This window comes from Gossypium arboreum, chromosome 10 (assembly GCF_025698485.1).
Source record: "Gossypium arboreum isolate Shixiya-1 chromosome 10, ASM2569848v2, whole genome shotgun sequence".
Taxonomy (NCBI): Eukaryota; Viridiplantae; Streptophyta; class Magnoliopsida; order Malvales; family Malvaceae; genus Gossypium; species Gossypium arboreum.
The window spans coordinates 2,324,738-2,348,692 of NC_069079.1; the positions used below are offsets into that span (position 1 = coordinate 2,324,738).

At 29.1% G+C, this 23,955-nt stretch overlaps 2 protein-coding genes and 2 non-coding genes across 4 annotated transcripts; 3 read left to right on the forward strand and 1 right to left on the reverse strand.

Moving 5' to 3' along the window:
* Positions 1–1,608: 1,608 nt before the first annotated feature.
* Positions 1,609–2,389, reverse strand: LOC108488398 (uncharacterized). Its single transcript, XM_017792680.2, has one exon. It carries the CDS (start codon positions 2,217–2,219, stop codon positions 1,746–1,748), a length of 474 nt encoding a protein of 157 aa, XP_017648169.1. The 5' UTR covers positions 2,220–2,389; the 3' UTR covers positions 1,609–1,745.
* An 11,487-nt stretch (positions 2,390–13,876) lies between these two features.
* On the forward strand, positions 13,877–16,305 carry LOC108488576 (L-type lectin-domain containing receptor kinase VII.1-like). The gene has a single exon (XM_017792863.2). It carries the CDS (start codon positions 13,962–13,964, stop codon positions 16,071–16,073), a length of 2,112 nt encoding a protein of 703 aa, XP_017648352.1. The 5' UTR covers positions 13,877–13,961; the 3' UTR covers positions 16,074–16,305.
* A 130-nt stretch (positions 16,306–16,435) lies between these two features.
* Positions 16,436–16,506, forward strand: TRNAG-GCC (transfer RNA glycine (anticodon GCC)). Its single transcript has one exon. It is a non-coding gene; the product is annotated as a tRNA-Gly (tRNA).
* Positions 16,507–17,570: 1,064 nt separating this feature from the next.
* On the forward strand, positions 17,571–17,662 carry TRNAY-GUA (transfer RNA tyrosine (anticodon GUA)). Its single transcript is given in 2 exon segments — positions 17,571–17,607; positions 17,627–17,662. It is a non-coding gene; the product is annotated as a tRNA-Tyr (tRNA).
* The last annotated feature ends 6,293 nt before the right edge of the window (positions 17,663–23,955 follow it).

Consider the following 23,955-nt stretch of genomic DNA (forward strand, 5'->3'; position numbering starts at 1 on the left):
TTTCTAGGCCTTAGTTCGGCCCAAAAAATATGTCTAAAATTCTACTCAACTCAATCCAAATTAAAAATGGTAAACTTGAGCCTAAGCTCGCTTGTATTAAATTTTTTATATTATTTTTATAAAAAATATAATACATCAAATACACTAAAAAATTAAATAAATATTTCCCAACAAATTGAAAATACATTGAAAAAATCCTTATACTTAAATAACATTAATAAAATTACAATTTAACAAGCAAATGCTTTTAAAATAGTAGCAAAACCAACAATAAAATAAGAGTTGTATAATATCTAAACAATAGCAACAAAATAGTAGCAATATAATAACAAAATGTTAGTAAAACAAGTGATTCTGATCTGGCTAGGCCCAAGCCAAAAAATCATACTCAAGGCTTGAAAATGGGTTTTACTTTTTATCCAAACTTATTTTTCAGTCCTATATATTTTTGCACAAACTCTCCCACTTTTCGAGTGAACTTTCGAACCTGAACGGTTAATCTAGTTCATGATCAAGTCTAACTACATCACGTCTAAAATAAATATTTTATTTTTTTAAAATCACTTCTTTACAACAATAATGAATAATGAAGAAGTGCTTTTTCATGTAATGACATATGAGCCCTCAATTAACTTTACCTGATAATACTATTAAGACCCAACACTAGGCTTGACACAATGGGCTATTGCAAGTTGGTTATTTTGGGTCCAGTACTGCTGCTGCCCAGTGCCTAACTAAGCTTTTTAATTTTCAATCTGCTAAGAAGGGGCCATTGGGCAACTGCTAACAAACAACTGTTGAGATCGAATAGCATATCACAAGCTCAACTTTTAACGGAAGATGAACTGTAATACCAGTCCAACCATAGCAACAACAACAGCATTAATACTCAAGTTGACACAAAATATCTACATAAATGTTTAAGTAGCGTGTATTTGGTTAGACTATGCCATAGGTCACGTGGTGCTCACAAATTTCAAATTTAGTCTTTTTATTTTTATTTTTAAGAAATTAATTTATCTGTTTTTCAAGTTCTAAAATTTTAGTTCAATTTTTAATATTGTTAAATTTATTAATGTGATATTTTTAATAAAAAATTCACTTGATGGAAATATAGCTAAAATAATGGCATTGTAATAAAGTTGAATTGAATAAAGTAATTTTCATAGTGTTAATAAATAGATTTGAATTTTGAAATATGAAAATAGATAATTAAACTTATAGAAATAAAAGTATAAAAACTAAATTTTAAATTTACCAAGAGTGCTAAAACTTATGACTTATTTTAACTCACGGAGAAAATAATAATCGAATTTAACTTAATTTCAAGTTTAATTGGAATTCAATATAAAAGATTTAGCTTAAAATGTGCATTTAAAAAGTCACGATTTTCACCGATTGAGTCATAGTTCGATTGATATGAGTATTGTTATCATTACGTGAGGAAATGAGTTTGAGTGTATTGAAATATATTATCCTTCTATTTTTGAGTTAGAGAGAGACTATAGATAAAACAGATATAATCAGAATATATAATAAAATTATTAAACGAAAATTTTAAGTATTTACAATCTAATTTCAAATGGCAAATAAAACACACAGGATAAATTTTTCTTAAATTCTGACCCATACCCAATAATTTTACATTCATTTAAAAAAGACCCAAATTATTAACTTCACAAAATATACATTTCCATATTTAAAAAAAAAAAAGAGTAAAATTTTAACAAGAAAAATGAAAATATCTAATCATACTTTTCTCTCCAAGAGTAAACCAAAAAGGAAACCCAAGAAAGAGCCAATAAAATATCGCCAACCGTTTGCCTAATACAATCCCAAGCCAAATCCTCCACTCTGGTCTCGAACCAAAACCTCCACACGGCCATGAAAACGTGCAAGAAGGTGCAGCCGGCGGCGAAGAAGGACTGGAAATCGGTGTCTTCAACGAAGGAGACCATGAAGAGCAAGAACCCGATGGTGAACAAGAGCAGGCCGGAGAACGAATCGGAGGTCCGGATCAGGAGTTGGTCGTGTGGGGTGGAGCCGAGGAGCTTGGTGGCAGTTTCGATCCCGTGCGTGAAGGTGTAGATTTCTTTCATACGGAACATCATGAAGGCGCCGCTTGATATGGCGATGGCTGAGTGGAGGAGACAGATCAGCATGAAGCACGACGACGGCGGTGATGACGAAGGCGATGGTGACGATGTTCTCGTTGCCATTTTCGTGGGTTTTTTTCCTGAATTCGACCGGATGGACCGTTGTAATTTTGTTAAGGATTTCTTAAAATAGGCATGGTTGTAGTGGAATAAGACGCTGACTCTTCGAGTTTATTTCAGGAAGCAAAGACTAAACGAAGAAGGGGTAGAGAAAAAGGATTTTCGCTAGTTTTATCGGTGATTTCTTTTAAGATTAATTGTTGTTTTAGTCCCTATACTATATTAAAATTTTATATTTATCCTTTCTACTTTAATTTATGTAGTTTGATATTTGTAATTTTATAATATTATTAGTAAATCTAAATTAATAACATATATTTATATATTTCCTTAAATTAATAATATATTTAGTTGTTACCATTAAATTAATAACATATTTAAAAAAAACTCAAACATTCAACTTACATGTAAATTTATGATTAATTAAATATTATTTATATTTTCATGTAACCTTAACTCTGTGACCAAATTAGTTAGATTTTATGGACCTTAAACATTCAACTAACATTTTTATGAATATGGATATGCTAGTGATATTATAAAAATAGAGAGATCAAATTCTACTAAATTAAAAATAAAATGGTTAAATTTCAAATTTTAAATATAATAGAGGGACTAAAACTGAATTAGACCATTTATTTTACTAATTTTGTGTAAGATTCTGCCGAGCTGGGTTTAAAGAAAGATAAGGATCTGGTGGGACCCAATTTCTGGGGACATTAAATAATCCGCTTGTCCTTTGCTACAACCACGTGCCGGAAACTAATTAGTGCCGACAGGTACGTTTCCGCATGACTGTGAAAATAAAATTCGTAAAATTTCAACCAAAAATTTTGATACATAGATTACGAAATTATGGACGAGAATTAAAATGATTTTTGTAATTAAATCAAAATAATTTGTACTAAATTTCAGATTTTTTTATTTTATTAAAATAAAATTAATAAATTATTGTTTTCTTGATTAAAAATCGGTTGACCATTTTATTTTAAAAAATTGAGATTTTTAAATTGGTTAAGTAAAAAGTGAGTATTTCAAATCAATCAAAAAAGTTAATTTTTTAGAATGAAATGATCGATCAATTTTTCAATCAATAAAAACGATTCATTAATCTTAATAATCCTAAACTCTTGCTTTCTATTGCAATTTTTCTCAAAAAAGAAAATCTAAAAGTAAAAATTATCCAAAAAATTCACCCTAAAACTTCAATTACACGATGAAAAAAAAAGAGAAAATTGACTGTTGTTGATTTTATTTTAATAAGATAATATAAATACAAATCTAAGGTTTAAAACCATTTATTTTGATCTGATGGTTAAGATCATTTTAGTTCTCATAATTTTCATTTTAAAAATTCTCACTATAAATGTCGCCTATTAATTATATACCTTTATCATGCAAAATACGCTAAAAAAAATTAGGGTTTAGGATTTAAGCTTCTAATATTAGTAGTTTTCTAATTAGCATAACCTTTCGGTTTACAATATATTATTTTTTTCTTCTCTTCCAAAATCATTTGTTGAAAGTAATGTTATTGAAATCGGATCGAATTGGTGGACATATCGGTTTGGATAAAGGGTTTGAATTTGCTTTTGAGCAAATGGTTTGGGATCGATAAAACTTGATAGTTGAATCTATTTATATCTATTATTTTTTAATTGTTTATTTAATTATTATTGAATCGATTATCAAACCAATTAAACCAATAAGTGATGGTCTGCTTGGTTTGACCATCGGTCAAGTTTTTTAAACATAGGTTAAAATCTAAAAGTCATAAAGTCATGTACTCATTATATGATAGCTTATATAATCGTAATATCACACTAGATAATTAAATATTTATTTCAATTCAAATGGAATTGATTTATTAGATTCAACTTGACCCAATTTCTATTTCATTCAACTCGAGTCATCAAAATTTCAAATCAAGTTCAGTTTGTCAGACTACAATTCAACTTAAGTAACTTGATTTTTTTCACTCATCAATTCAACTCAACGTGATTCGATAACTCGTCGTAGATAACCGGAGGGCAACCCCTCAACAAAGATCCAACTCCATACTAGCTATGAATTTTAGCAATAGAAATAGATTAAATTTATAATAAAGGACCAGTTTAATGTTTGATCTAACTTACGGTGACTATTTTACTTTTTTTTAAATAAAATAAATAAAATATAATTTAACTCCTAATACAAGTACTTCCATAATATTTTTATCATCTTTACACTAACATACTTGCCCTATTGTAACCACCATTATTGTTCGACTCAATAACTCTAACAGCAATTAAGAAAAAACTTGCAAATCTAAAGATATAATTTATATCTTTCGTATTTATGGATTTGACTTTCCATATAAACAAATTTGAACGAAATTTGGCCTATTTGACTAACAGCCTCAATTCTAGATGTTAAATTAATGTTCTCTATTTATACCATTAGAGTAGACATTTTCTCAATTGGGTTATCGGATCCAAATGTGTAATGTCATGTTATATTGTCAAGCAATTTAGGTTAACTTAATGTTTAAACATAACATTCAACGAACAATTATCATTCATATCAATTTAATCATTAAATATAATCACACACATAGATTTCTATTGTGTAACATGCTAATTTTTTAAGTTATGAAGTTGTGCTAGTTTAATTTAAGAGTTAAGACTTGAATCTAAATTCAATTATCAAGTTTTAACATTATGTTTCGAGATATTAAAATTTATGTAAGTTTCGAGACAGGTCTATCTTCTTCTTTTTTTTCTCATTTTAACTTTGATATTTGGTTGTCTCAAGACAAGAGGTTATTGTCTCGAGACCTGAAACATGCATGGCAAAATGAATTTAACTTCAATAATATTTTTTTTAGATTTTGTATAAATATGTTGAATTTTTAGATGATGACATGATACTGCAAGAAAGTGTCATATCATCACACCTTAATGGAAACGAAATTCAGGGACCAAATTAAAAAAAAAGAACTATGTAATTCTTAGACTAACGTAGACCAGAAATAGTTCAAAGATTAAATTGAAAAAAAGTACCATTTTCAAGGACTAAATGTTGCTTTATCCCAAAATTAAAATAAGTATAGACTACAAAATAATTGAGTAGGTTATAAATGATTATGAAAGAAATGAACAAATATTCATTAACTTCCAATTGTCTAATTTTTTTGTATCAAACATGATGGTAGTATTAAGATGGTTTTTATCGAGTTTTTAACTATTTTAGGGCCAAAAATACAATTCTTTATTTAATAAAGAAGCTAAAAATGATTAAATTAAATGATTGAAATTTAGAAAGGACTAAAGCTACAAAAGTGTAATTCTACCAAAGCGGTCAACGCCACTACCTACCTCCTTAGCTATGACTACAATATTTTGTCATGGCCTCATGGGGTTATTATTGGGGTGAGCAAAACTCGATTTGATTAGAAAAAATCGAAAAAAATTCAAATTTCAAATTAATCGAATTGAGTTATTCAAGTCAACTCGAATAAGTAATTCGAGTTTGAGTTGAATTGAATTTTACAATTCGAATAACAGATTGGTGTAAATACCCTTTTGATCCTATCAATTTTCCTTTTGATCTCTATCAATTTTGAAAATAAGCAAATTGGTCTTTCTCTCAACAAAATTACAAAAAAACCAAAATAATTTTCAATATTCAAAATATTTATAAAAATTCTAAAATTTATTTTTTAAAATATTCTAAAATAATAATTTTGAGACCTAAATAAGTTAATTAATGATTGAAGTTCATCATATTAAAGTATATTTTTTATTATTTTGCTTTGAAAAAGTTTTCAAATTTATATGGTATCAAATCTCTGTGCTCTAACATTGAATTAGTTATGTTATACCAATGTTTTAATTTAACTAAAACAATTTCACTCGATTCAACTCGACTTGAAAATTTCAAATCGAATCAGGATGATAAAGTTTGACTCATCAACTCGATTAACTCGATATATTTTCACTCAATTCAGTCGAAGACTCACCCCTAACCATTACCCTCTTTCCAAAAGACAATGACTTCATGACAAATGGTATCAGAGTAACCCTTAACTGTCCAATTTCAAATCGAGCACACCTAACGAATAGGGTAGGCAAGGTAGACCAACTACTACAAAGGAGCTCGCTACAATAGTATCATGAGACCAAGAGGGGAAGAATGTCACCCCATAACTCTCTATAGAAGTAAGTAAGGTGCATTAATTGCATGTTGGGAAGGAAATGGAAAATCTTTGGATGCATAAACCAATGTGTATTGCACATCCAATTAACCACGTCTTTTGGTAAAAAGATAATGACTCGTGACACTTATACATATATAATGATATTGAGAGTCGTAATAATTCACTCGATCATATTAAAAGTAAAAGATTTTTCGCATAATAACACTATTTTCTGAACTGTTAATTCAACACATCCAATCGAACTAGCTAAAAAAGTTGACAAATGCTTTCTTAAAGAATTTGGTAGGGATTTGAATTTTGGTTAAAAAGTCTCTAAAAACAGCCTCGAAAATTTCCTACCATTCGCAGACATATATAAAAGTCGTGTTCCGAAGTCTTTTCCAAAGCATATGTAGTTCATTATTTCTCACCTATTAATTATGAATAAATGATAGATGTCTAATTTATTTCATGTCAACTGGTACATGATTTCTATATTACCAATTTAATTTTCAAACTTTTAGATATTCACATGTATTTGAATTTAATTACATCATATCGATGTTAATTTTTTTTATTTAAATTTAGAAGCAGAGTCAAAATTTTTTAAGAGTCGACATTAAATTATAAATTTTACGATAATAAAATGTAATTTCACCATTTAAATAGTCTATATCTTTATAAATTTTAAAGGATTAAATTAATTTTTTATTATTTTTAAGGTTCTAAAGTGCAAATTTAAAAATTTTAAATTACTTAAATAGAAAAATTTTCATTCAGGAGGCCAAGGCCTTGCCACCCCCTGGCTTACGCCCATGTTTGAATTCAATTATAATCAAAGAAAATAGATGGCTCGATACATAAATATGTATAATTTAAACATGTTTAACCCTCCTAACAGTGGTGAATCCATGCCTTGGCAGGGGCTTAGCTTTCTTAAAATGGAAAATTTTCTATTTAAGCCTCTTTATAGTTTATAACAATTCAAATTAATAATAGTAAAATTGCTCTTTGGCCTTCCAAAAATCATAAAAAAATGATTTAATTATTTAAAAATTATAAAAATATAGACTATTAAAATAAAAAAATTTATATTTTTACTATAATAAAAATATATAATTTAATTTCGACCCCTCAAAAAAAATTTAGCTAATAAGTATCTCTAGGTAAAAACTAGAAAGCTAGAAAAGTAAAAAAAAAGAAAAAGGGTCAAAGGAAACTTCAAAGATGGCTAAAGAAAATTAATCTGTTTTGCTTAGCCGAATAGAAGAGGAATTTTTACATTTATTTCAAGCATGGATTTAGGGTTTTTTATTAAAATAGAACAAAAAAAAATAAAAAAAATACTAAAATAATACAAAGTGAAAACTATGTACCAAAATGGTACATTTGGGGTGGTGCCGCCTATGGCAGAGGCATGATCACCCCATGTCAAATAAAAAATTATTGTAGCTGCCGGTCAAATTGCGGCGCAGGACTAATATATAATAATATAAAGTATTTAGGGATCTGTTATGAATTGTTCCATTTAGAATGGCTGCTGAAAAAAAGGGAAAGGGTGCCGCCTCACATAGTGGCGGCACCAAACTTTAAATAGGGCTAATTGTCTTCTAAGCCCTCCTTATTTATTATTTTCTTTTTATTCCCCTTCAAATTACTATATTATTTTTAAACAAGCCCTTAACCTATTTTTGTAGTTAAATAAGCCCTTAACTTATGGTTTTTACTCATAAAAGCCCTTCATTTTAATATTAAAGTAAATATATATATATATAGAATCATATTAGTGAATCTGCTAATACATACTTCATCCGGATAAAATATGCATTATTAAAATTAAATTAAAATATTAAATAAGAAATAAAATTATAAAACAATATGCTATTTAGAAAATAATTATTATTGTAATGAGATACATGTTTTATTATGTATAAGTATTTAAATTTTTGTTTTTATAATGTGATACATGCGTAAATCTATATATATATATATATATAATCATATTAGTGAATCTACTAATACATACTTTATCCGAATAAAGTATGCATTATTAAAATTAAACTAAAATATTAAATAAGAAATAAAATTATAAAACAATATGTTATTAGGAAAATAACTATTATTGTAATGAGATACATGTTTTATTATGTATAAGTATTTAAATTTTTATTTTGTAATGTGATACATGCATAAATATATATATATATATATATATATATATATAATCATATTAGTGAATTTGCTAATACATACTTCATCCGGATAAAGTATGCATTATTAAAATTAAAGGTTTGTTTAAAAACAATATAGTGAGTTGAAGGGAAATAAAAATAATAATAAATAAGGAGGGCTTACAAGGAAATTAGCCCTATTTAAAGTTTGGTGTCGCCACACTGTCAGCGGCACCCTTTCCCCTTTTTTTCAGTAGCCATTCTAAATGGAACAATTGCATAACAGATCCCTAAATACTTTATATTATTACATTTTAGTCCTGCGCCGCAATTTGACCGGCAGCTATAGTAATTTTTTTTTTGACATGGGGTGGTCATGCCTCTACCATAGGCGGCACCACCCCAAATGTACTATTTTGGTACATAGTTTTTACTTTGTATTATTTTGATATTTTTTTATTTTTTTGTCCTATTTTAATAAAAAAAAACCCATGGATTTAGCAATTTAAACATGTTAGGACTTAGGGGGTACTATTTTACCGTCATTTTTGGTCAACAATTTATGTAGATAATCTATGTTTAATTTTAAATAAGTTAAAATATAATATTACTATTATTTTACTAGAAAAATTCAGCCGTTAAATAGATGTTATAGGCCAATTTTGGGCCGTTTATAAGACTCAGGCCCAAATACATTACAATTAGACTTAGCTAACCCAAACAACAATATCAGACCCACTTAAGCCCATTAAACCCAATCTCTAAACCCATCAAAACCCGGAGCCCAACAACTAGACCCAAAACCCACTAACCCAATAACCCTAACTAACCAAGACCCACTAAACCCACTAACCCCTAAACCCGAAGCCCAACTACCCCAGGCCCAAACCTAAAACTAAAAGACCCAAATAATATAAAAAAAAACCCTAAGTCCCCCTATTTGGTTCTGTGCATAACCACTACAACCAAATTTCATACCCCCACTACAACAAGCCCCATACCCCACTACAACCAACCCCATACCGCCACAGGTCCTCAGACGCCACACTCATGCATGCATGCTCGGCATGCTCAGACTGCAAGAAGAGAATAAAACAACAATAGCAATAGAGCAGTAGCCAATAGAAGAAACAATAGTTTTGAACATTCGGCTATAAAAGGCCATTCAAACTGATGTAAAAGGGGTCGGCCATTTTTTTCATGAATATAAAGATAGATTTTTACAAAAAATACAAGTAGTGAGATAAGGGAAGTCAAAAGAAGCAAGAATAATATCAAATAGGGCAGCCAAAACACGAAAATCAGAACCGGAAACCTAAGGTGATTGTGAATCTATTCGTGTTTTGATTTAATTTCCCATATATATATATACTAAAATATATAAAAATAATAAAAATAAAAAACAAAAAAATCAGATTTTTACCTTTCCGGCCACCGCATGCGACGGACGGTGGTCCGGCGGCCGTCCGGCGACCGGACCCCTGGCCGGAGTCCCACCGAAGCTCCCTCCCTCTCCCCTTTCTTTTCTCTCCTTTCTCTTTTTTTTTTTTCTTTCCCACCTCACAAATGATTTTTTTTCAGATTTTAGGCTATTTATAGCCAAATAAACGGTACTGCTTTTGGTACGGATTTAAACACAAAACGACGCTGCTTTTGAGACAGTCGGTCGACCCGATCCGCTCCGTGGTTAGGATCCGTGTTTTTGCGGAAGGGTCTAATTGCGCGAATGACCCTTCCGCTTTTAGGCGCTTTTACAATTTAGTTTATATTTTTTAAAATTGGCCCGTTGATTGTTGCGTTCTGCAATTTGGTCCCCCTATGATACGCACCGTTTAAATGCGCCGAAAAATTGCGCTGTAAGCCCCCTATCGTTTCAAGCGCATTCAAATAGGTCCCTTCCCTTTTATTTTTTTTAAAAATTTGCCCCAAAGCTTTGTTTTTAGTTCATTTTTTGTCCTTTTTTCTTATTTATTATTATTATTATTAGTATTAGTATTATTATTGTTATTATTATTACTATGTATTAGTATACGTTTTTTACATGTGAATATTGTATATATTCATATATAATATTATTTTTAATTATTGTATTTTAATATTATTATTATATTATATATACTTCTTCGTATTTTATTATTATTAGTAGTATTATTATCGTTATTCATATTAGCATATGTGTGTTATTATATATATATACACATTTCATATAGTATTATCTTTTACTATTATATTTATTATTATCCTATTTTCACTGTTATTATTATTATTTTCATCATTATTATACATATATGCATATATCTACGTAATACTATTAATAGGTGTTCTAACATTATTATTATGTATGTATATACATTCTAATATTGTGCATGTGTATGATTCTATTCAATTGTTAGCCTTGTATACTAAATTCATACGTATATTTCTCATGTCATTTCATGTATCCATTTTATTATTATATATGTATATAGGTAATAATTTTATTCAAACCTCGTTTTAACCTTATGCATTATTTGTTTCGTTCCTTTCATAATATCGTTATATATATTGGTATATATGTTCTTTAGATGCATGTGTTCCTCGATATTTATTTTGTGTACATACGTAAATATTATGAATATATATTTAACATCACTAGTTATATATTTTATTATCTTATACATCTTGCTAATACCATTAATATTTACATATACATATTTTACATATACACTCTTAATTATTTTCATGTGTATATTCATCGTATTCTTTTTGTGTTCTTGTATTCAATACTATATCATATTTAATCTTGCATGCACGGTTATTGTTTTAATATTTTTTGTTATGTTTGTCATTTGCTTAAATATGTATACCTAGTCCTTTCATTTGTTTATTTATTTCTGTATTCGTTTTGTCTTACACGTTTTAAAAATCACGTTTTTGTTTCTAAATTAATTTCGATAATCAAAGGCAACATATCGGTTTAATACCAAGTCGACGGTTCCATTGCTATGTTGAGTGGAATTTGTCGGTTCGTGTTTAATCGGTATACCCTTCTCAAAAAAAGGGAAATCAAAAATTGAAAGTTTTCGTGTTTTGAATCGGATCACGATTGAATATTACTTTGAACTCATATTTTTGAAAATCAAGACAACACTTGTTTATGAGATACCAATTTTTGAGCGTCACGAGGGTGCTAATACCTTCCTCGCGCGTAACCGACTCCCGAACCCTAATTTTTCTCTGGCTTTTTAACGTAGACCTTAACTCGGCCTTTTTCTCGTTTTTAAAAAAGGGAAATCTAACAGGTGTCCGGTCACACCTCATAAAAAGGATTGGTGGCGACTCCCTGTTTATTTTAAAATCAAATTTTAGCTTCCAAGTTTTCAATAGATGGCCACAATTAGCGACCTAAACCAAACCAAAATTGTTACATAGCTACAATAGATATTAATAAATATTTAATTTTAAATTGGTATAATAAAAATATAGTATAAATTTTAAAATTTATACATAAAGAGTTAATATTTGATACATTGATAATGTATTATGCTCTTTTGGGGCATCTGTCAGCCTCTTTATCTTGCTTGTAGGGTTTAAAAACTCCAGTGGTAGAATGGTAGTGTACAAAATACTATTTTTAATGAATTCAATTGTTAATATATAAATATACGGTTAGTATTTGATCAGTGGCAATGTACTTTTTTTATTCCACAATTAGTCTTACAATTTTTTCATGTATTTTTTTAATATTTTATTACACCAATATAAGACACTTGTCAAGCCTCTAACCTTGCTGTTGCTTTTAGCGGTAAAAGTATCACGAGAGTTTCTGTACTAAGAGTTAGGTTTATTTTGCTCTCTTTAATTAATAGAATGGGCAAATTAGTCCATATTAGTTAGATTAATGAGTAAACTCGTCATTCTGTTAAAAATTCAATTCATTTTTTACTGTTAAAAACTGATCCTTGTTCATCAACATGAGATACACGTCGCACATCACGTGTAACTTTCTAGTTATTCCATTAACCACATCAATTTTTAACAGTAGAAATAAATGAAATTTTTAACAAAAATTATCAATTTACTCTTTGATCTAATGTGAAAGAAGTAATTTATCAATTTTTAAATAAATAAAAAAGATAAAATACAATCTAACTTTCAATATAAGGACTTTCACCGTATTTTTATCCAACTTCAACTACATCTTTTCATGAATTTCGGAAAATACATTGAGATTTATTAAATTATTATTTAAAATAAAAAAATTTAATTAAAGGTTACAAGTGAATTTTATAAATTTATTTAATACAATAACTTAAAAAGCATCTTAAACAGATAAAATCCTTTTCTATATAGAAAAATTAGTAATTCATATGGGGCAATTATAAACTTAAAAGATTTATATTTAAAAATTCTTTTATGAAATAAAAATAATTTTATTAATTATATATATATATATATATTTAATATTATCTTTATCAATGTCGTCCTTGACTTTTCAGCTTCAAAGCTAGTTATCTTTTCATAATTAAGATATGTAATTCACATTTCAATTTCATATACCTGTTTGCTATAAATTGCAAGTTATTATTTTAAGCCCCAAAATGTGAAAATTTAAAGGTTTCAATATGTCTCAATCCTATACTTTTGAACTTTTAAAATTTAGTCCTCTACTTTTATTTTGAAGAATTTAATATTTCTACTTGTTTGATTTGAAAATTAAGATCCAACTAATGGTATTGCCAATAGATTTAATTAAATTTAAATGTATAATATTTTGTTATTTAAAGTTTTGCTTTGGTAGATATTACTAAAAGTAAGTATTGGAATATAATTAGTCTCAAAGTATAAAATCAAATTTTAAATCTAAAATCTTTGAAGGATAATATAATATTAAAATAAATTAAAAATATTCTGCAAGTATTTCTTATTTATTTATAATTTTCATACTTTTTTATAGAAATAAACCTATTAGGTTTTATTAAAAAAAACTCTATTAGGTGATTTTCGTTATGAATTATTAAACAGGTTTAAAAATTAAATCATTGAAAATTATTTATTTGATTTAAAATTTTTCAAAAATACCTAAATTCTTGAAATTAAAAGAAAAAGGACTAAATTTCAAAACTCTGAAGAGAATAGACACTGGTGGAAAATTAGACCAAAGTTAACTAAGGCAATTCTTTTTCCAGTTTGACGTTTTCAAGAAGATCACGTTGTCAGCTTCCATAAGAATGTCAAACAAATTTGTATAATATCTACATGCAATCAATCTAAAAATTTCCAATATTCAAACCCTAAATCCTAGCTTTGCAATATCGTAATCATTTGAGGGGCAAAACCATAAAAAAAAAAAGAAAAAAAGACCATGGACTTTTAAAAACCTCAAATACTGCTAACTTATCAAACTTGAATTCTCCCATGAACAAAGTAGCTCTCCAGGTTCTTTTTTGTGTTTGCAGCCTGCAGCCTGCAGCAATGGAGAAGAAACACCCAAAGCTTGTCTTGTTTGTTCTTATGTTCTTCATAATCACCATATCTCAACCTATTTCATCACTTGATTTCGTCTTCAATGGCTTCAACAACTCAACTGATGTTTTACTCTACGGCATAGCCGACATAGATTCTTCCAACATCCTTACACTCACGAACGAAACGGATTTCGTTGTCGGTCGAGGTCTCTACAGCTCAAAAATCCCAACAAAATCCCATAATTCATCTCACGTTCTTCCTTTTTCAACCTCTTTTATCTTCTCCATGACTCCTTCGAGTAACAAAGAAACCCTACCTGGACATGGGATTGTCTTCATTTTTACACCAAGTCCAGGCATCGATGGGACAACCTCGTCACAACATCTTGGTCTTTTCAACCTTACTAACGATGGAGACAGTGATAACCATGTGTTTGGTGTTGAGTTCGATGTGTTTTTAAACCAAGAATTTGAAGACATGGATGATAACCATGTCGGAATCGATGTTAATTCACTTAAATCAACAAGCTCCCACACGGCAGGTTACTGGCCCGACAATGGAGATCAGGGTTTTGAAGAACTTAAGCTTAACAGTGGTGAGAACTATCAGGTTTGGATTGAATATGCTGATTCGGTTGTTAATGTAACTATGGCACCTGTAGGAACCAAAAGGCCTAAACGTCCATTATTGAATGTTTCTTTGGATTTATCTGATGTTTTTGAAGATGAAATGTATGTTGGATTTACTTCTTCAACTGGTAGATTGGTTCAAAGTCATAGGATTTTAGCTTGGAGTTTCAGTAACTCGAATTTTCGGTTAAGTGAAGGGTTGATCACTACTGGTTTACCTTCATTTATTATCCCCAAAACACCATTTTATAAGCACAGATCGTTTATTGTTGGTGTCACAATGGGGAGCTTCATTGTTCTTGTTTTGATTGCTCTGTTTTCTCTGTTTTTCGTTAAGAAGAAAGCAAGGGAAAGAGCGGCAATGGAAGATTGGGAATTCGAGTATTGGCCGCATAAGATGACATACAGAGAGATCGATGCAGCTACCGACGGTTTCTCCGATGAAAACGTGATTGGTTTCGGGGGAAACGGAAAGGTTCACAAGGGTGTTTTACAAGGAGGAACAGAGATAGCTGTGAAACGAATTTCGCACGAAAATGATGGCATGAGAGAGTTTTTGGCCGAGGTTTCGAGTCTCGGTCGGTTAACGCACCGGAGTTTGGTCAGTTTAAAAGGTTGGTGTAAGAAAGAAAAAGGTACATTCATGTTGGTTTATGATTATATGGAAAATGGGAGCTTAGACAAGAGGATATACTATGATTGTGATGAGACCAAAATGTTGAATTACAATGATAGAATTAGAATCATAAAAGATGTTGCTTCAGCTATATTGTATTTGCATGAAGGATGGGAAGCTAAGGTCTTGCATAGGGATATTAAAGCAAGCAATGTATTGCTTGATAAGTACATGAATGGAAGGTTAGGTGATTTTGGGTTAGCCCGAATGCACGGACATGGTCAAGCAGCTAGCACAACACGTGTGGTTGGAACCGTGGGTTACTTGGCACCCGAAGTGTTTAGATGCCAACGAGCATCGACACGAACCGATGTGTTCAGTTTTGGGATCTTAATCTTAGAGGTCATATGTGGGAGGAGACCTATAGAAGAAGGGAAGCCGGGTTTGGTGAATTGGGTATGGGAATTGATGATGCAAAACCAATTACTCGCCGCGGTTGATCCAAGGTTAAGAACCGATGATGAAGAGGTGGACAAGGTGCTGCATTTAGGCTTGTTGTGCTCATATCCTGACCCAAATTCAAGACCAACAATGAGACAAGTAGTTAAAGTGTTGGAGGGGAAGAATGAGCCTTGTGAAGCAGAAACGGAGGATATGGAAGCATACTTGTTGCACAAGGTGAAGACTAGAGATATGTGGATTAATTACTCTCGGAGTTTCGGGTATGCGTTACACCCCACGATCGATAATATTCGACGGTCACATTCGTCTTTCATGTCACTGTCATGGACCAACAGCATTGTGGAAGGTAGATAATTTTTTAATCATTTGTTGGTTCTAATGTTTTTGAAGCACAAGCATGGCTTGGAAGGACTCTGCAAAGATGAATCATTAGGTGGGGGATTGGGGATGGGCTTTTTCTTTTGTGATATTTAGGCATGTCATTGTATACATGTATGTTAAAAGTTTTGAACACACATTATTGTGATGATTAAAAGATGACTTTATTTTTTTGGATTATGAATGTCATCCATGAAATTGGTGATCATATGCTGTTTGTCTTAGTAAATATCGACTATGCCTAGAAACTACAGTCCATGGCCACCATTTTGGTATTTCTTTTGAAAATAATCTACATTTAGAAGTAATACTTTTAATGAATCGCAAAAAGGTGATAAGCACCAGTGGTCTAGTGGTAGAATAGTACCCTGCCACGGTACAGACCCGGGTTCGATTCCCGGCTGGTGCATTACATTTTTTTTAGTCTGGTTAAATTCTGCTATTAGTCCCTTCACTTTACAAAAGTTGTAGATTTTATCTCTATACTTTAATTTGGTCATTTTAGTCCCTATACTTTTCGAATTTTACTCATGACCCAAACAATATCAGTTAAATTCATTTGATTAAATTTAATTACTAGTCATCATGTAATATGTGTATAATTGTAGATTTAGCTTATATTCTTCAATTGAATCATTTTAAGTCTCTATACTTTTCAAAATTTGAAAATTTAATCCTGACTCAAATCACAATCATTAATTCATTAACGAGACTTTTAACAATATGTGGAAATAGCAAGTTAATATGAAATTACACATATGATAATATGTTTACTACATCAGATTTTAAAAATGGCAAAACTTAACTGAATGAATTTAACAGTTATTTGTTTCATGAGGACTAAAAATTAAAATTTGAAAAATAAAGAGACGAAAAATGACCAAATTAAAGTACAAGGATGAAATCCAAAGCTTTCGTAAAATACAGGAACTAATAGCAGAAACCTTTTAGTTTTCTGCGGTTTACTGTTATAGGCACAAGCACTGAAGCAGCATTGATCTTCATGGTGGCTGCACTTTTGGTGGGTGTTGTCTTGGCTATCCCATAATGTATTGAGTTCTTTTAATCACACCAATCTTTAGGGTTTAGGATGGGTGAAGTCATGATTAAAGCTTGTACCTCTGCTAAACCAGCAGGAGCACTGTTGCATCCTGTATTTTTGATCAGTTGCAGCAAAAACTAAAATCAATGGCTCCACATTAACCCCTTTGTTTGCCAAATACACAAAGCTAACTACAGTAAGGGAAAAGTCCACTGGAAAGATATTTAAAAGTTTTGCCAAATACCTTCTAAAAATTCTTTTAATTTATGCCTGCCATTGAATGTTATAATGCTACTGCCAGATATAGTAGCCTCAGATCTCAGTTCAGTTTTCATTGCTCTTCAGGCAGTGAACTTATATTTTTCTTGTCAGGTTGACATGAACTCTCTATTCGAATGATATTTATTATTTTTGTAATGTCAGATAACAAGCCGACCTTAGCTCAGTTGGTAGAGCGGAGGACTGTAGTGGGGTTTCCCTGGTTGTAATCCTTAGGTCACTGGTTCGAATCCGGTAGGTTGGAACTTCTTTTAAAGAAGTTCAATTTTAGTTTTTTTAGCTAATTTCGTACAGTTATATTTATTATTAAGGGTAAGATCAAATTCACTAAATTATTAGTAAATTTATGTTTTAGTCACTTGATTTTAAAAAAGTTACAAAATAATTACTAAATCGTTTGAAAGTTTTCATTTAAGTCACTGGATTGTTAAAATCGTTGTTACAGAGACTTCTCTATTCGCACCAACTACACTAATTAAAAGCTTTCATTCCTCTTTTCTTGTACAGTTTAATTTTCTTTTTCATGAAACAACTTTGACAGTGGTGAATCTACGAACCAAAATCCAAACAGTTTTCTTCTCCGGCATTAATTGTCAGATAAACTTGGATCTAAGGTATATTTTTACTTGTCGACGGATATTGATCTACCATATCGATTATTAAATTACCGCTTGAAGCTCACTAGCAGAATTTAAAAAAAAAACTCAATAATCAGTGACATAAATTAAAACTTCTGAATATTTCAATAATTATTTTACAATTTTTTTTAATTAAGTCACCACTTACTAACTTTAAATTTAATTTACTCATATAAATTAAAACGCAATGGACCAACTCGTTTCAATTTATTTGTATTTTTATTATTGAATATTTCTTTAGTGATCCAATGAAGAAAGTGAAAACTATAAGCAAAACCCACATGGGCATTAACAACTATTCATGTCCACCCATTTGTCTAACTATATACAGCAACTTGGCTGGCACTTTGGGCGCCCTCCACTTTATTATAAACCAAAAAGAATATGTCTAGCTTGTAACAAAAGTATGGAAGTAACATCTGCAGCAGGAATTTGTTGCTTTCATAATCTTAATTGAGCACTTCATAACTAAGAGGGACCAAAAGCATTATTATACCCTTTTAGCTTTAGGAGTGAAGCTGGGTGTTCATTGGCCCGATTGGGAAAGATTCGGATTAAGCCTATGCATGATATTATCACACTTTATACTTGTTTGAGCCCAGTCTGGTCCAAAATATATGCTTAAAATTTTGCTAAATTTCGTTCATATTTGTAAATGACTAATCTAAGCCTATTTTAGACCTGTCCATTTTATTTTTTAAAATTTTAAAATTTATATTTATATTATTTTTAATTTAATATTTAATAATTTTATATATTTTTATTTGTTAAAATTTTATATGTAGTCACCTTAACAATTTTAATGTTTACATCATAGTAGTAATATTATATACAACTATAGATTTAATTTTTATGTGTTATAAATTACATAATATAAAAAAATAACATAATGTAAAATATTATTAACTTAAAAACTAGTTGAGTCGGGCCGAGCTCAAAACTTTGAATATTCAAACTCAATTCACATTTTTAAATAGGCCTAATTTTTTGCACAGGCCTATTTTTTGGCTTAACTTTAAAAAACACGATAAGTAACGGCATTAAAGAAATACACATTAAAGAAAAGAGAAAGAATTTTATGAAACTGATTCCACGTCATCTTTATCTCTTTCGAATAGAAAAATGACGTGGAATCACAGTTTGCTGTAATCATTTCTCTAAAGAAAAATGACAGAAATTAAGTTTGATTTCTTTCTCTTCATCAAAAACTTATAACACAATATATTTCTGTTTTCATTGATTGGGTTTGAATCGGGAAATGGGTGTGAATGTAAATGAACCCTCGCAGAGTTGAAAGCTTTCTTAAAAGAAGATCAAGAATGCCTTGAGTTTCTTGAAACGGTAAGTCTGGTGTATGATGTATTCCTCCATCGACGATTACCACAAGGCAATGGAACTTTGCCAAGTCTGTGAGCCTAGCTTTAGCTTAGCTTCGAAATCCAAACCCAATCACCGCCACTTTCATCTCTTTACAAATTAAAACCTTTGGGTATGTTTCAATATGCAATAGCTTAGCTTTGCCTATGTATCTTTTCTCAGAAAAAAGGGTTAAGATTCACACCATGCACACATTTGTATCCAACCTTTCTATTGCAAATTATGCTTATTCTTGCTTATCTTAATGGTAACAAATATGATAACAATGCATGCATGGTGTGGGACATAATAATTATAATAATTAAATGCAATCCATAGAGTCCTAATCCCCTTTTTGGTATAATCACCAATTCCATAGGCTAACTTTTCTTATTTTCAACTGATTTTATTATTATTATTATTATTATTATAAGATTACCAAAAAAAAAATTAATAATTACAAGTGTATTCATCCTTTTTCGGTCTAACAATAATTCAATTCAAGTATGTGTAACATTCGGTAAGATCCTCTTAATAGTGATAAATATATATATTATAGATAGTGATAAATTTAGCTCTTAATTTTTACGTCTTTTGTGACTTTGGTCCTATATATATATTTTATCATTTTACCTTCCAACCTTCAAAAATTAATTAAAGTTACTTTCTTTTTCTAGTCCTTATAATGTTCACACATTTAAAATTCATTCACTTGACTTTTAATCTCAATAATTTATTCCATCTACTTCAATTGGATTTTAATTCTTAAATTAAATGACTAGAGAAATTATATTCCAGGATAAATATTTGCATGTGATATGGAGACAGAGGAACAAGAGGACGGGTATTAAGTTGTCTTAATACAGTTTAAAGAAATTGTGTAGACTCATTTAAGAAAATGACTATTCAATAGAACTGACCATGTTCATGCTTCACTTTATGCTTGTGGAGTATCATCAGTTAATTTATTTCTATATTAAATTTGAGTTTGAATAGAAAATTCCACCATTCAGTGGAAATTTGTTTTGTGGTGGCATTAAATTTAATGGAATAATTGAGCCTATCGTGTGGCTAAAAATAGCCTAAAGTTTATCCTTCTGGTAATTTCTCCTCTTCTTCAACCTAGTTTACGTTTCAAAAAAGACAAGGATAATATTGCTTCGCGTGTACATGTTGTTGAGCATCGACACGGCACGTGCACGAAAAACATACACAACGCTCAACATGTTTTCTTTGTTTTTTTTTTTTTTTTTTCTTCTTCTTCAAATGTCACAACTCACACGCTTTTGTCCAAAGCCAAAGTTTCCATTCACATAATATAGTTATGAAAAAAAATAATATAATATAAAAACATGGCATGCACTAAAAAATTCGAATTTTGATTTTAATTAAGTATAACGTTTATAAAAATAATATAAACTAATTATATAATATTAATCCTTAATAAATTAGTATATAATATGATTAAATGTAAGATTATTATAAGCTATTAAAATGGTAACTAAACAAAAGATATATTAAATAAACGTATCTACAAAGTTTTTATTTATTTTTAATTTTCTCATATATTTTTTAATTCTTTAAAAAAATTATGATATTTTTATTTTATTAACAATTTTAAACTTAGAAACATAAAATAGTTTTTAATATTTACATTATAATTTTAATGTGATATAATTTGCTTTACAAAGATAAAAATAATATAAATTAATTGAGTCTTAATTTAATTGATATAAATATTATTGTCAATATAAAAAACGTAAATTTAAATTTATTGAAACGCATTATCACGTTACCACCAGATTTTTTTTTCATTTCTTTTCTATCATCACCATAAATAAGATTGTGTTCAGATGGTGGCCGAGAACATTTGTATATTTTTTTTAGCTAACACACGAAACCATGTTTGAGGTTTTCAATTTGACACTTGTAAATTAACGCTTTATAGCCCACGTTTTAATGTTTTACTTTTTTAAGTTTTTTAATATATTAATGTAAATTAATTAATCGGGTTCAAATCAAGTTTAAATATAATATTAACGTAATTTAAATTTATTTAAATTTAGTTCAAATTGAAATATAAATATCAAATTTTATTTATATTTATAAATAATTAATTTAAGATAAATTTAGATCTCGAAATATTTTTAATTTTTAAAATTATTATATAATTTACAAATTAAAAATTGTATAAATTTTATAACTTAATTCACATCTCCCCGTATTATTTGTTTAAATTAAAATATTTTACTTAAAATTATTTTGGGTAACTAAAATTTTATATGAAGCAATGTGAGTAGATTGACAAAAAAATAAAATAGATAGTCCCAAAATAGTAATAATTTAATTTTAATTTTTAAAATGAATAAAAAGTATATTTTACCTTCACAAATGTATAATTTAATTTTTAAACCCTAAAAGGATTTGTATGCTTCCAAAAGAAAAAGGGCAAACAACATTAATAGAAAATACTAGTTTTTGTGTTTGTTATGCTTTAGTAGGAAGTTGCAATTAACGTTAATGTCTAATCATTTTTAATGTCGCGTGGAAAAGAAAAACCCTAATTTTAATTAAAGGAAAAACCCTAATTTTAATTAAAGGAATAATGGGACGTGAAATGACAACGTTGCATGTCAAATCAAAAGAAATTATTGTATAATGTTTTTGACTAATAATAATAATACCAACAATTTTGTTCATCAGAGTTTTTAAGGTTTGTGTATGAATTCTCTCGAATATAGCTTAACTATCAAAGTTTTTAAGGTTTATGTATGAATTCTCTCGAATATAGGCACCATTCATCCTGAAGTTTCTACCGACTTCACATTGTCTTAGGATGACGACAAAACTGTACCAAACATTAAAGAATATTATGGCTGTCACATAGTTAAAGATACAAGAGGAGGTAAATTAGAGTACGTTGAAATATATTATCCTCCTATTACGATAAAATTTTATCGACCATTACGAAATATTAAGACATCGATATTTATAAGAAAACGTAAGTTCGTGTGTGTTGAAGCATATTATTTTTCTGTTTAAGAGTTCGAAAGGAGCTATGGATAGTTCTAAATATTGTATAAAAAAATAAAAATAATAAGAACTTAAAATAATATTAATATTAAAAAAAGTTCAAAAAAATTTGTTTCACTCTAGGGGCGAAGTCAGAACAAATTTGTAGGGAGCTGAATGAAATTTTAATTTTTTATAATTTATATCTTTATAATTTTTAAAGGATTAAATTAAATTTTTATAATTTAGGGGGGCTAAAGTACAATTTTACCTTTAGTAATTTAAAATTTTAAAAAAAAATTCAAAATCCTAAATAAAAAATTTTCATCTTAGGGGAGACGAGGGCTCCTGCAAGCCCTCTGTATCCGCCTTTGTTTCACTCTTTAAATATAATAATTTTTAAATATATATATATATTTAAATGCAATCGACTCTTAATATAAAAATACTCATATCACTTTTACATAAACACATCGATATATATATATATATATATATATATATATATATATATATATATCTTATCTTGAGACACCATTAGTGTAGAGAAGTAGATAAGTTTTTACATGAATGATATTTAGTCATAGGTTTTAAAATCGAATACCTTTTAGGTAAATTTTATTATTCGTAAATTTAATTGAAATTTATTTTAATTTATAATTTTTTTAGAATTAAAGTAACTTCTATGCTTGTTTTTCAATTCATAAACATTAATTCTTCATGTAATAATAAATGATCATTTAATAAATAAATAAATAACAAAGGAGTTTCTCCATCAACAAGTCCAAACGGTGCTGGTGTGGTCCAAACAGGCGTCTCATTCGATTTCTGTGGATGGTGGTAATGATCTTTGATCATGATCATGATCATCACGCCAACTACAAAATATCTATATATACACTTAAAAATAGTTGGTTCTTTACAAACAGTTAAGCAGACCCTCATTTTTATCGAAAATTAACTTCGCCATATAATTTGCTTCTATGTTCTCTTCCCTAGAAATATATAAAAATTTTCATTATACCATTCCCACGAAAAAATTGTTGACTACGTCTAATAGGTGATCAATAAGAAGGTCTTGAGAACGTTTCTTTAATAGGCTGAATAACCTCTAAACTATTTGTTCAAATTGACACATTCTCTCATCTCCTGTATTATTTTACAATTAATTCATTTAATGATAAACTCGACCAGAAAAAAATAAAAACAAGATAAGATTGATTAACTCAAATCAAGTTAATTAAATCTAATAAAACGTGTTTATCCAAAAAAAAAATATAGAATGAAAAGAAATTTTCAACTTCCATTTTTGATGAGCTGGGGAAGATCCTACGTTTTAGTGTCTAAATTGATCATAAAATATTGCAAATTAATGAAGTTGAGGTTAATTAAATCAAATAATTAAGAACTGGATTAGATTAAAGGGACGCAAGCCGAATAAACTATGATCTAACATGATCAAGCCGCTGTTGATGTTGAAACTAATTAAATCTTTTTTTTATATTATTAAAAAAAGTTCCTTTTATCAAAA